Raw genomic sequence first — 14,817 nt, 5'->3', positions numbered from 1 at the left:
TTTCTGTTGAAACGGGCCGATTTGTGGCGGAATGGGGACTGGTTAATCCTTCGTGACCATGCTTCAGCTCACGTAGCGATTTCTGAGCGTGATTATTTTGAGAAATCCGTATGACAACCGCTTCCTCACCCACTCTGATCACCGGATCTAGCAGATCTAGCACCTTGTTTTCCTTCTTTTTTTCCTTGGATGAAAACGGAGCTGAAACTGAAACGTTTTGTAGACATTCCGGAGGTAAAAAGAGAATCGAATGAGGTGCTGAAAGGCATCCGAACGGCGAGTACTAGAGATGATTCGCGCAGTGGTAAAAGTATTTGAATTAATATACAAATGTAAATGGAGAATAAATTGAATGTGACTAACGTTTGTAACTCGAAAATAAATTCTGTATATTTAATAACGTTGTCCGCTTATTTTTGTGTCGCCCTTCGTATCAATTCCACCCTCTATTTCTAGGGTACAATATCCCTTACATATCTTCTTCTGATTCTGTACTACCAAAAAATATTTCGCACCAAAGTAAATTACAGAACTTAATGATATGTAATCAGTTATTTTGTAGTATAACTCGTAAATTAGTACTGTTAATTACCTGTAGCTTAATCCACGGCATGAATAATCCCATAACGAACATTCCAAGTGATGGACCGTCGGTGAGCGTTCCAATGGTAAAAGTCAACTGGAAAAATGAGATTTATTCAAGTAGGCAGTCAATTTATTACATACTATCGAGAACATGTAGTACATGCAAAATGGTTGGCAAGTGCAGTGCAAGAAAGACCAATCCGATAGCGCTGGGACTCCAACCCACAGTTTTGGAGCTGTATGTGGCCGATGTCTACCAAATGAATTACAGTAGCCCAGTCATTTCTACGAGGTTCATCAAGATACTAGCTATAAGTGTAGTACTAATGGGAGCACAGCTGTAGACTACACAGGTCGCCAAAGTAACTACATTGGTAGGTCATTGACCATGAAAGACAAAATCTGAGGGTTGGGAGCCTCCAGTATCCTATTTTTCATTATTGTTTCGACATGATCAATTACACGTTTAGCCCAATAGTACAAAAATGAATATTTTTGCATAATGATGAATTGTAAGGACAATAAACATATAGTCCTGGTTTGATTTTCCTACACTGCCATTAATGATCTTGCACAGTGTATTGTTTTGAAAAAAACACGTATTCGCTCGCTGTCTATGGTCAAGTGCCGGCCCGGTGGCATTCTGTGCACTATGTCAGTCATGTCAACATGTCTAGCCAAACTGTCCTCTTCTCACCAATTCTATTCAGTATTAATATATTCGTGACACATCACCAAGTGCCCTTAACACTCAGACTAGAACTTGATGCTGACAGTTGTATGGAAATGAGTGCCATTAAGACTGTGCACTTTGGGTTAATAATTACGCAAATACTAAAAATACTAGCACGGAATATATGAAAGATAAAAACTGATTAAAAGAATATTGAGTCACCTGAACGATTGTACCAAGCTTGTCCATGAAGAACGCAAGAGATCCTCCAAATACGCCGAATACAATCACCACACTCTTCATTATAATGATTTTCTGTCTCTCCGTCAAAGGTTTCTTGATAAGTGTCTTGCAGAAATCTTCCAGTACCACTGCAGACATTGCATTCAGTGCCGAAGAGATTGTACTAAAATCACACTTATATACGTCAATATAAATATTGCAACATAGCGTACATCTACCTATAAATTATATTACAAATATACATGCTACAAAACAATTATTAGGGGTTATTAACTTTTATGCACGAGATTATAAAGTATGTAACTTGTAACATTTGAATAGATACACAATATATGACAAATCTCTTTTGTTGAACATGTTTAGATTTGGGATAATTTCCTGGTCTAAATGTGTATATAATTTTTTGTTACCATGGGAGTGAATATTTGTTGAAGAATATTAGAATGAATGTTTCTTGAGAAATTGCTTGTGTAAGATATTCTTTTTAAGATGAGAGTTATCCGTCATTTCAACTTTATTTGCATCGAAATCACATAGTTTCAACATTGGAACATGTACTGTAAGTGATCATGGATAAAATCAGGATATGGCAAATACAGGCTGATACACACTTTGTTTCACCTTAAACTTGACCGATCATCATATAAAACTCTAATGGCAACCCTAAGATATTAAATTATAATTATTTTCCAATATCCTCTTCAGTACTTTCTTCTTTAAATAAAAAGTATTTTTGAAGATGTATTCCATTACTGAAAACGTAGACGTACCTCATTAGATTACACTTGGTGTTATAATCGACTACGCCTAATGCTTGTTTTACCAAGTGTATGAATATTTTTTGCTGGTCTTTGTGGTAAAGAAAACACGTCGTGTTGCAAGGGAAAATTATTTTCTTTGTTTATTAAAAGTATTGGCCATCGGCTTCTAAAACCTTCGCCCATTTTTCCGGTAAGTTTGAATAGCATGCAAGGAAAACTGCTTGTCTCTTGCGCAAAACGTTCGTCGATCCATTTTCCACTTCCTCGAAATTGCTGAAGTGCTGCTCTGCTATAGTGTCCACATTGATGCAAGGAGGTGATAATCAGATGGCGCTAGGTCCGGAGGTACAGGGGTTGCGGAAGGATGTCCCATCCAAATGATTTCAAGGTGTCTTTCACTGGTTTTTCTGTGTGAGACGCCGCATTGTCGTGTTACAAAATCACTTTGCCAAGTTTCTGGTCCATTTCGGTCGTCTTTCGATCAATGCGTGCTTTAAATTAATCATTTTCTTGGCGATAGCGTTGTACATTAACGGCTTCGCCGGGCTCCGAGGGTCCACAACACACAATACCGATCTAGTCCCACCATACACGAAGCATGGTCTTCTTGCCGAAGCGATTTGGCCTTGGTGTTGAAGGACCGGCTTGGCCTGGTGACAGCCACGATTTTCTCCGCTTCGGTATTTCAAAATAAAATCTATTTTTCGTCAAGCGTCACAATTCGGTACAGGCTTTCATTTCTTTCGTTGCGTTGAAGCAGCATTTCACAAGTGACTTTGCGATTTTCCATTTTCCATTCATTCAAATCGTGTGGGACCCACTTACCGAGTTTATTGATCTTCAGCAAAGCTCGTAAACGTACGCTGATTGTATGTTGTGTCACATTTAATTGTTGTGCCAATTTCTGTGGAGTTTGAGTTGGATCACCATCCAGTAACACCTGCAATTGCTTGCCTTCGCACTTTTGTTGTCTACCAGAGCGCGCAATGTCGTTCACATTGAAATCACAAGTTTAAATTGTCGAAACCAGCCTCACATGTTCGAATCGATGTAGCGTGTTCACTATTTGTTTCTACCATCAAACGATGACTTTCCTCAGTCTATTCCTTTGGATCAAAAAAGAAAAACAATGCGTACCGCAAATGTTCTTTTACCGGGCGAGTTGGCCGTGCGAATGGCAGCGCGCAGCTGTGAGCTTGCATCCGGGAGATAGTTGGTTCGAAACCCACTGTCGTCATCCCTGAAGGTTTTTTTTTATGGTTTTTCAATTTTCAAATAAGGCAAATCCTGAGTCTGTACCTTGATTAAGGCCACAGCAGCATCCATCCCACTCCTATCCCTTTCCAGTCCGATCGTCGCCATTAGACCTGTCTGTGTCGGTGCGACGTAACGCATCATGTAAAAAAAATTGCGTTACATATGAATGTCATTTGTGTTATCTAATAATTGTTCTCTCTTTTCAGGTGAGTGCACTCTGGTAGACAACCTAATTGCAGATTGCGAGGAGAACAGGTCAGTTACGGGACATCTTTACAGTTTGGATATAATATTGGCAATCTAAATGAATGAATACTTGTACGTATATGTTGAGTACCCAACTCATAATCTGCTTGCATCATCAAGTGCTCCGTCATCATCTGTCATAGATAGCATAAGCGTCATTGAAGGAGTGTACTAGGAAAATGAGGAGTGAGATAGTTCCCTGTTGTTTTCCTCATCGAGAGAGAAGATACTGTCAGTCTGTTAAGCCACAGAAATACATACAGAAACCGACATCAAGAGCAACTTTTTCACATCATTCATATCAAGAACAGAGTGCATTTGTAGCATTGCTCAGTCACTTTGGTATTGTCAAAGTCGTGGATTGGACTGAGAGAGACCAATGAAGACCTCATATCTAACCACTGAAAACAGATTAGTAAAATATCAGTCTGTTAAATTTGAAGTTTGCTAGCTGAAACTGTTAGGTTTACCGTAAAACAATCTTATTTCAAACTAACATGTATCCTCTGTTTCATCCGTGTTGATAAGCTCAACCCTTAGATGTTTCTAATTCATTTATTGAAAAGTAAAATAAAAATATGTATTTAATAACATATATATTTTTTAAATAAATTACATGGAATACATGATTTTACTTTTAATGTTTAATATAGCGAGTTGGTGGAAGATACACACGATAATTAAAGAATGTAAAAGATTTTATGTTATTTAAAAATCCTTTTAGGACTTTCGGATAAACTATATTAAGCGTCCTTTCATTTGGAACTAATTTATCCAATGTGTTTGCCTTTCCAACTCTTGAACAACCCTCGTACAGCTGACAATGGGTGAAGCACCATTTCCGAACATCGAATCCTAAATCTTAAAGCGATTGTTCTTGTGACTTGTTCTTGCACATAGCGAAACTCCAAAAAACGAGGAACTGCAGGTGTCGAAATTGAAACGGTATATCCGAAAGGAAGATTTGAATCTGGGGAATGAATACTACTTCGCCCGTGGCTGTTCAGTCATAATGGTGGCTTCAGTAATAATCGGCATCAGTTTCTTGACTGAGAGTCCGGAATGAGAATTCATATTCCTGAGAAGGATAACTGGAGCCACAGTCGTCCGCTCCAAGATGTTCGAGGGTACTCCAGGTGACTCGATGTTGTTCAGAAGCTCTGTCGCGTAGTTAGCAGTCACCTGAGGGACTTGCACATTTGTGGAAAACTGGGTAATTCTTGTAGACGTCGCTTGTTAATGACGTTGACAGCTTAATTCATTGGAGCAATCCATTTTGAAAAATAATGATATCTGACAGATATCTTTAGCCAAATATAAAAATTTGAGAATAACTAAAAATAATGCAAAATGGTGAGAGTATAATTACTCTAAAAAGGTCAATAATATAAATTGTAAACATTCCATCACGCTCCGTGCTTCTGTTGAGTACTTAATCAACACTCCTCTACACGAGGGTAAGCCATCCCTTCCTACGGTATGTCGCACCTTTTACAACAACATTTTAAGTTAATAGGGGAAGGGGGGCAAGATGGGGACGCTAAGGAAAAAGTAGTTCAGGTGCGTTATACATGTTGATAATATGTTCATAAATAGTTCCATTTTGTTGCGTCACTATCTGTTTCTCATAGTGCACTAAAATAGTTTTTGAAAAGTTAAACACAAAAACTCCACACACAAAAGTCGTGCATAGTACCAATGTCCCGTCTTGCCCCACATATGGAGCAAGACGGGGTGGAGGTTTCTTTATCTCCAGGGTGCTGCCACTGGCCTGGAAACTTGCATTTTTCAGTAAAAATTATACTATAATTGGAATCTATTCCCATAACCTTGAATTATTAATATCAACGTAAAGTATTACACCATAATAAACCATCATAAGGCTCGTAGATAGCATAATGGGCAAGAATACAATTTAAATTCATTTCTATTGTAAAAATGTATGGATTTTTAAATGACCGATTTTTTCGTGTGACCTCCTGAGAGGCCGTGTGTAGGTCTTTAAAGTCGACCCCCGTGGGCGACCTGCACGTCGGGATGAGAGATGGAATGGATGAAGATTAATGAAACTGGGCAAGGGTGTCGAAGGAAGTTGCCGTGGACTGTCAGAAGGTACCGTCCCAGCATTTGACTGGTGTTGAAAATGGGAAAACCACGGAAAACCATTTCAAGGACGGCCGACGGTGAGGCTCGAACCCACGCGTCTACCGAGTCAGCAGAGAGCTTGGCCCCATGACCTATCGCTGCGCTTTAGCCAGCGTAGCCACTGCTGTCGGTAATGACTGATTTAGAACCCCACTACCCTTTGCACTCAGTATTTGGTCCCTTGGCATATACCAGGGGGCATAATTTATAAAAATGAAATATGACTAGAAATTATATTAGTACCTATAGGGGAAATACTATTTATCCTAAAGGGCAAGATTAGGACTGGGGCAAGATGGGGACTAGGGCAAGATGGGGACGTGTTATACTGAGATTAACGGAATAAAACTATCTTTATTTATGAATTACCTCCACAAGCTCAATATATATACATTAAGGTACAGGCTAATGGATAGTGTTCAAGAACAAATGTATTGCAATTCCAGTTTACCTCATCAAAGTTCAAAGGATACATATGTATAAGATCACAGGGGTGAGAAACAGTAAAAAGGCCACTCCAAGCATCCAGACAGCTCACACTGACTAGAAGTCGTACAAACTGTGTAACCTTCATCTGCCCTTCAAGATATTTCCATTTTCAGGCCAGTGGCAGCACCATGGAGACAAGGAAACCCCCACCCCGTCTTGCCCCGTGTCCCCATCTTGCCCCCCCTTCCCCTACGTCTGGTTTGCACACTCCTGCACTAGTTCTTTCTTTTTTATGGTACAGCCGATCTCAACGGGGCTCAATTTTAAATTATTAAAACTTATTTTAACTCATTTTCACGATACACTCATGTTGAATTAAATGTTGTGAACAATTTTAACAGTGATAATGGACCTTAGAGTACGGAAACCGGCTCTTGATTTAAAATAATGTACTGATACGACTATTTGTGATTAATAATAGTACATAATGTAAAATTATAAATAATAATAACCAAACTTATACACATACCCCTATGAACTACCAAAAATCTTCAAATTAAAAACTCAAATTACTGAGCAAGTGACTGCGTTTTTTCCGCTACGTAGCTATCTGCTTGTATTCAGGAGATAGTGGATTCGAATCCCACTGTCGGCAACCTAGCAGAAGGTTTTCCGCTTTTTCCCATTTTCACACGAGGCAAATTTTAGGGCTGTACCTTAATTAAGGCCACGGCCGCTTCCTTCCCACTCCTAGATATTTCTTTTCCTATCGTCGCCATAAGACCTATTTGAGTCGGTGTAACGTAAAGCAATCTGTAAAAAAAAATCTAAAAATATTACACAAGAGGTGTTTTGAAATTATTCAAAATATTTTTATAAAAAGCGTTATAAATGTGAAAATATGACACCAATATCTTCCAAATATTAGGATAAACTTAGTTTTGGCAACATAAATTAACTCACAAAGTATGGTGAATATCGGGTGGAAATTGCAAAACTTACAAAACTCAGTAACATTTCCCTTTAAGCAACATTACAACTAGGTAGATATATCCTGTGAATGCTGTACCTACCTAAGAGCTGCGCTGAAGACTCCTGCTACGAAAATACCCGACAGACCAGGATACTGCCCGAGTGTTTTCATCACGAATAAAGGTACGATTTGATCCCTGCCTTTAGCAACCTGAAATAATCACATCCATCATGACAAATTAGAAGGAAACAGAGATAATCATACAATGCAGGGTGTATGAACAATGTCATCCAGTAAACACAGGCAGTGATTGACAAGTTGAAGAAAATTGAAAGATGGCGTGTGGCCTCGAGACAAACCTGCTGCTATTTTACACCCATGGGTGTGTGACAATTCCGGGTGTGTGGTGATGATGATTACTACTCCAGTCGAATAATACCAAATGGTCTGCTCAAGGCTTAACGACGACAGGAGGTAGGAGTTTAGCACAAATATATATACTCCCTTCATTTCTATCATCGTTCGAAAACTGAAGAAACTGAACTCGACCAAAGAGAGGAATCAGCGCGGACTATGAGGCCATTGTCGTAAAGACGTCAAGAGTGTATGCTAAGTTTTGAAAATAATTCAGTTATTTGCGGATTGAACGTCCGTCACGTATCTTCCATCTATCTACAGGGTGGTCGGAAGCAAAGTGAACCGGACATATCAACGTTAGGGGTTGGTCATACTAAAGCAAGCACGCTACGATGACATTGGCTTAATACACGGTGTGTTTGCTGCTGATTTCTCGACATGGCTTACAATCCCGTCTGTGCCACCTGCAAATTTAGCAGTATACCTGCTTCCCTCGAGCCAAGCTACAACACTTACACTGTGGGTGGGGTACGCAGATTAAGAACACACGCACGGTATCTCCTGCCTATCGTTCGAGGCGACTAAAAGCGGTGACCAAGAGATGATTGAATCACAACCATGAAACTACTTGTTATTAGTACCATCACACGGGGAACACCATGGGCCGTCTTTACTTGCGAGTAGTACCACTATGTTAGGGTCACAATAGGTTTGTGATTAGTAGCAGCAGAGAGCGTTTCACTGTGGTTTTCCAGTACCTGTGATTAGTACCACTATATCCGGAGCAGCTCGGCTTTAGGTTGCCTGTGATTTGTATCCACTATGTGAGGATCACCACGGGATAGTACGAGTCCCTATGGTTATTACTCCTACGTAACAACATGAGTGTGCGTTGCCTACGAGTGGCGCCATTATGTAAGAAACACCATATGTCTGCCTTACCTGTGCGACGTACAATACTTGTGAGTAGTACCATAATATTTGGAACACCGTGAGTTTACGCTACTTTCGGTTAATACCGCAACTTGAGATAATCCATAGTTCTACTTTACTGGCGATAAGTACCATTATGAAGGACAGTTGACCTGAATTTTGAACCCCTTTAAGATAACAAGCATCATCGATTCAGGATTGTGCTTTGGAAGCAGTCCGTTGGTCAGTAATACAGTTTCTGGGGGCTGGATCCACTGATTGTTTGAAATTCATATTGCCAAATCTTGTAAAACGGCCATATTTCGTTCTTTCAAATCTACCGCCTTCCTATCTGGTGAGGAACCCGACAGATTGTGTTGAAATCATTGCCATACTTGTTCGGCTTCCGTTCAGTTGTCTGCTATTGTCATATGTCTGTTTTGTGCTTTTCCACGAGTGAATATTTAACATCCACATTCTAAAGGTAAGTCTGACGAAGGCATTTTTATTTTTCGTGTTCTCGGAATATAATTCACTGTAGCAGTATGAGTTTTAAATTATAAAAGGTGAACATTGCCTGTTAAAGCATGGCCTTCAGTGAAGAGAAGCGTAGTTCGTCACGGCAGATTAGTGCAGCCATATGTGAGATAGGTCGTGAATTATTTGGAAGTGTATGGTCTTGTAGCACGGCCGGCAACCTTGCTACTGCAGCAACTATGCCCTGCGACTTCTGTACCAAGGAAGAAAAATACAGGCAGAAGTAAAAAAGCCACAATTTTGACTTCCCCCACAACACATAAGAGAATGAAGAGCAAAGAATTTGGCAAAAATGAACCCGAAAGCTTAAAATGGATCCGCACGAAACACTGATGATAGCAGGTGTGGATATTATGATGGACTCATCAGCGAAGACCACGACAGGCAAATCTGGATGTGTTGTGTGAAGTGCACTATGTGGTGTCACGAGTAAAGTGCAAATACACATGATGTAAAAGATTTTCGGTCATGGTCTCCATCAACGGCTGCTAGTTTCACAAGACATTTCCTGCACAGTTCCTAGGTAACATTGTCTGACCATAGCTTCTATCACTGCCTGCACGGTTGCTAGGTAAACTTTGTCTGACCATACCTTACATCACTGCCTGCACGGTTTCTAGGTAAGGTTGTCTGACCACATGTTACATCAATGCCTGCACGGTTACTAGGTAACATTGTTTGAACTTACCTTACATCACTGCCTGCACTGTTATTATAGAGCGTTCCAAACTTAAATTGCAGTACAGCGTAGATGGAGCGCGCTGTTGCGAAATCGACTCGTGAAGATCACGCTCGAGTGTGACTCAAACAGGGCGTCACAGTTCCACATTTTTCGTTTGTAATTTTGTAATTTTAACTTCATTCATTCATAAATTAATATTTGTAGGATGTTAAAATAAATACAACGTACCTTAATCACTGGCTTTGCTCTCAGACATTGGACGTACACCTTCTATCCTTTCTGCAAGTCTGATGTTCCCGCGTTGGATGAACCGGCTTCGGGAGATGAACTTGAGGATGATACGGACGATGAAGAAAGTCGTATTAAAAAATTTTCATCGTCCACATCGTCCTGTAATTCGTCTGCTTTCCACAAATCTCTTTCATTTTTCTTTACTTCGTTCACGTAATTTGCCCAATTGTCTTATGTTTTTATGGCATAAAAATGTTAGTTCAGCATTATGAACAAAACCATGTTCATTACCCGCGTGGACTAAGGCAAATCACGGTCCTCGGCTTTTCGGTGGCCTAAGTCCCGAACTCACCCCTTCAATGGCGACCTGCCGTGCACTTTTCACTGTCGTATCCTTCCATTCTTTTGTCACTGTCTGCCCAATATTTACCCACGATTCATCCGTGTAAATTATAGCTTTATTTTGTGCCCTCAAACATTTTATCTCCCTTGAGATATCTGTGCCTCCAATTAATAATTTCATCGGTTTCAATGAAAGCTGCTTTATTACCCCGTCTTAAATAATGGAAGCCTATAGCATGTAAGAAGCGATACAACGTAGTTTTGGAAAATGGTGGCAAAGAATCTTCTCCATTTACGCGACTCAAAATCACGTTCAATGTCGGTGGTATGTTAGCAAATAAAAGAGAGTGAACAACCCGACGCACTCCACTTCGCACAATTTCATCATATTTAATTTTCCTTGCATTTTTCTGCCTTCCTTCTCTATTTTTGCTTTTTTTGCGGGAGTTCGCAAAGGACCATGTGTGTGTGTTCCTTCCTTATGGCATAGATTGTTCTTTCGGAACAACCTGTAGCTTTAGCTGTTTCACTGACTGCGCTGCTCATAGTCATAGTCTTTAAAAAATAATCCAGGACACTCATTATAATATTGCGTTCTTTTCCCCTGAGTTTACCTACGGAACGTTTCTTTTCAATTTGACGATCCATTGTACATCCTTCTGCACTTTTTCTTCGAACTAAGAACCCCCCGCAAGAGCACAAACTGACAACTACACAGACTACACAAACACAACAAACACAATCCACTTGTCCTCAAGAACTATACATTTATTACTGATCTTGTCCGGCCCCATGGCTTAAATGATTAACGTGCTGGCCTTTGGTCCAGAGGGCCCCGGGTTCGATTTTCGCCCGGGTCGGGGATTTTAACCTTCATTGGTTAATTCCAGTGGCTCGGGGGCTGGGTGTGTGTGCCGTCTTCAGCATTAGAATTCATCACAGGTAGGGCCACATTCTTATAGACGCGCAGGTCGCCCATGTGGCGTCAACTCGAAAGACCTGCACTCGGCCTCCTCGGAGGCCACATGCCATTCAATATTATATATATCACTGATCTTTATATAATCAATCTTATAATAGGCTACTGATCAAATTAACGCCACTGCACACGACTGTCAGTATATTTAAAGGCTCAGCCAGCCGAGTCACTCGTGATACGTAAACAAACGAGACGTTCTCCCTGTCATAAATTAAGAGATAACGAGATAAAGACTTGAGGTATGATTTAAAAATAACTTCCATATCCGAAGACCGTTTGCTTTGCTTTAACCACGCCATGATCCTTCTGCACTTTTTCTAAGAATTTAGATCCCCACGCACGAGCACGAACTCACGAACCACACAAACGAAATACACTTGCCCTCAAGAATTGTACATATGTCACTGATATGTATTTAATCACTATTATACATACTACTGACGAAATGAGCACTGCACTGTATGCGACTGTCTGGAAATGTTAAAAGTGCGTATTTGGGAGATCATTACCGTACTTCAACCAGCCAGCCAGCCAGCCGAGTCACGCGCGAAACCAAAATTCAAGGATATATTCTTCCTATCACAAATTAAGAACTTCGGGATTGTTTTAAAAATAACTTTCATATATGAAGACCATTTGCCTCGCTTTGACCCCCCATGTAAATTCAATAGGAAACGCGCTGGCCAGCGACTGACTTTTTCGTGGCTGCACATAAAATTCCCGGAACATGACTGAAAATAAACGCATATAAGTTAACTGCATTTTGTTATTTTTTAAATTTAAAAATAAACTTATCTACATCGAGCTGAAATGTTTCTTTACCAGCAGTGAAAAAATTCCGAAAATTATGAATATAAAATAGGAGTTATGACATGATAAGTTCTATGCAATGAAGATTGTGCATTTGGCGAAACTTTCCATTATATTGCCATTTTCAAAATTAATTTTTTCATTTTTTTTGTTAACGTCATCAAATGCGCTCTGAAATTCTGTACACAACACGATATTCACCCATTTTAAACGATAACATTCTGATTTACGGATATTTGGCAAACCCGCTGCATTAGAGTAGGACAGCGCTACCCGCAAAACACGGGAGAAGGAAAGAGACGGAATTATCCCATTACAGCTGTACTGCAATTTAAGGTTGGAACGCTCTTATAGGTAACATTGTCTGAACTTACCTTACATCACTGCCTGCACGTTCGCTAGGTAACATTGTATGACCATACCTTACATCACTGCCTGCACGGTTGCTATGGTTACACTTCCGGCATAAATTTTGATGCGTCACGTTATACAAATATTCGGAAGACCCCAGCCATTTGACAATTTTTGCCAAAAATTCGTATGCATCGCAAGATACTCACGTTCACAACTTACACATTATGTGGTCACCAGAGAGACATTTTCCTTAGAAGATCGGCGCTCTAATTCTACCAAACCAAACCAAACCAAACCGAACCAAAACCAAACCGAAACAAACCAAACCAAACCAAACCAAACCAAACCAAACCAAACCAAACCAAACCAAACCAAACCAAACCAAACCAAACCAAACCCCATGGCAGTAAAGCACTTGGCCTACAAAGCGACCTCTGCTCATCCCGAAGGCTTGCAGATTACAAGGTGTCGTGTAGTCACAACGAATCTTCTCGGCCGTTATTCTTGGCTTTCTAGACCGAGGCCACAATGTCACCGTCAGTTAGCTCCTCAATTCTATTCACGTATGTTGAGTGGACCTCGAACCAGCCCTCACGTACAAGTAAAAATCCCTGACGTGGCCAGGAATCGGACCCGGAGCCTCCGGGTAAGAGGATGGGACGCTACCCCTACACCACGGTGCCGGCTCTACCATCTATACCTGCATATAATTGTATGATACAAGCACTCAAGGAGAAGAAGGAACAGATATGAAGTGAATTTTACACCACTACTGCTATGATGACAACCGAATGGAGGGTAGCTTCAAATGAACTCCGCCATACTGCGCACCGCATGGCTATCCGTAATTCTCAGCCCAAGACTCGCAAAATGGAAAACCTTCCATGCAAGAATGACAATCTCACTGATATAGTTTTGTAGCGAGTGACTTACTTATGTTGCACGAAGGCCAATTCATACTTATTATTGGGTAATTAAATAATAATTATATTTTTACTCCAACGTTCGCATATGAAGGCCTTAGATCGAAGACCTTGTCACGAGAAAAGTCTCAACTTTTCCAATATTGTAAGATAGTATGGATATGACCTGACGTTTGTCTTACCTTAGTTGTAATTGGATCACAATCGTAGAAGGTTGCGTACATCAACAAACCAAAGTACACGGCGACAATATTGGAAAGATTTCTTCCGCAGATGGCAGAGATCCACGCAGCTCTGAAAGGATAGACGAGTTTATCATCTCCACCGATATTATACAGAACAGGAAGTTTGTTCCTGTGTGTCACCCATTCAATCTCAGTAATTCAATCCTTATTACAAACCTTATTTCTTCAAGAGAACTCATCAAGAAGGTAACCAGTATTACAGAACATGGCCAGTCAGGAACGAGCAATTCGGCCATGCAATTAGGGTCACGCAACAGTGAAGGTAGTATTCCGTGGTTTCCCACTTTCACACCAGGCAAAGGTTAGGGATGCACCTTCCAACTCCTACCCATAAGACCTATGTGTGTCGGTGTGACGTAAATCCAAGTGAAAAGGATTTTTCTGTACTTATCTAAGCTGCCAGTCAATTGTTCGTCACCTTCAGGAACTGCTTTGGGACTGCGGTCGTGGTCTTGCCCAGTCTTGGTAGCTACGCAGAGGGGTGCGTGGAAAATTCTGTGGGGAATGAATTCTGTTACGTGCAATGTTTTTGTGTATTAGGGAGTAAATATCAGTTAAATGCATGTCGTTCTTTGTTTAATAGTGTGTGTTCTTTTACTGGTACGTTATAGTGTTATATGTGTTTTAATTAGTATTTTTGACAGACCGAAAATCTTACTGTGTTATCTAGTTTGCAGCATGATGTCACCACACCCATGTGCAGGGTTAGAACATGACAGAGACTGAGCGTATAGTCAACAGGACGTTACGCTATTATATTACTGAAGCTGACAGTGGACATATTGGCAGACGGTAGTTCAAAGAGCTTAAACAGGAAAATAGAACACTGTATATCCAGGCTGAAGGTTTCATTTTCTGAGTACGTTATAGCCAGAACTTGGCATAACCGCGTAGCACCCCTACGCATTTGTTTTTCTTAAATATTTATTGATTGACCTATATTACCAGGATCGTTATTTATTTCTGTAGTTTTACGCTAGTGAAAATTAAAACAGTTCAAGCTCCAACTTACTTCAAGATGAATTTGCTCAGGAGGAATTTATCGATGAAAATGAACACCTTTCTTGGCTTGACTCGCGCTGAATGAGATGAAAAATATTTTTTGCTATTTGCTTTACATCGCACCGACACAG

General features: G+C 40.3%; 1 protein-coding gene across 1 annotated transcript in view; it reads right to left on the bottom strand.

Annotated features, from left to right (window-relative positions):
• The window catches only part of LOC136866865 (putative sodium-dependent multivitamin transporter), a 29,632-nt gene extending 15,712 nt beyond the window's left edge, over window positions 1–13,920 (bottom strand). Inside the window, exons 1-5 of the mRNA XM_067143961.2 lie at window positions 13,841–13,920; window positions 13,622–13,733; window positions 7,413–7,522; window positions 1,481–1,664; window positions 593–679 (exon numbers count right to left, since the gene is read on the bottom strand). Coding sequence (XP_067000062.2) covers window positions 593–679; window positions 1,481–1,664; window positions 7,413–7,522; window positions 13,622–13,733; window positions 13,841–13,920 — 573 coding nt within the window. The remainder of the gene's footprint in view (window positions 1–592; window positions 680–1,480; window positions 1,665–7,412; window positions 7,523–13,621; window positions 13,734–13,840) is intronic.
• Window positions 13,921–14,817: the final 897 nt, after the last annotated feature.

Source organism: Anabrus simplex, chromosome 3, assembly GCF_040414725.1.
Source record: "Anabrus simplex isolate iqAnaSimp1 chromosome 3, ASM4041472v1, whole genome shotgun sequence".
NCBI lineage: Eukaryota > Metazoa > Arthropoda > Insecta > Orthoptera > Tettigoniidae > Anabrus > Anabrus simplex.
Note: the sequence above shows the minus strand (reverse complement) of the source record. Positions and strands in the feature narration are given on the sequence as shown.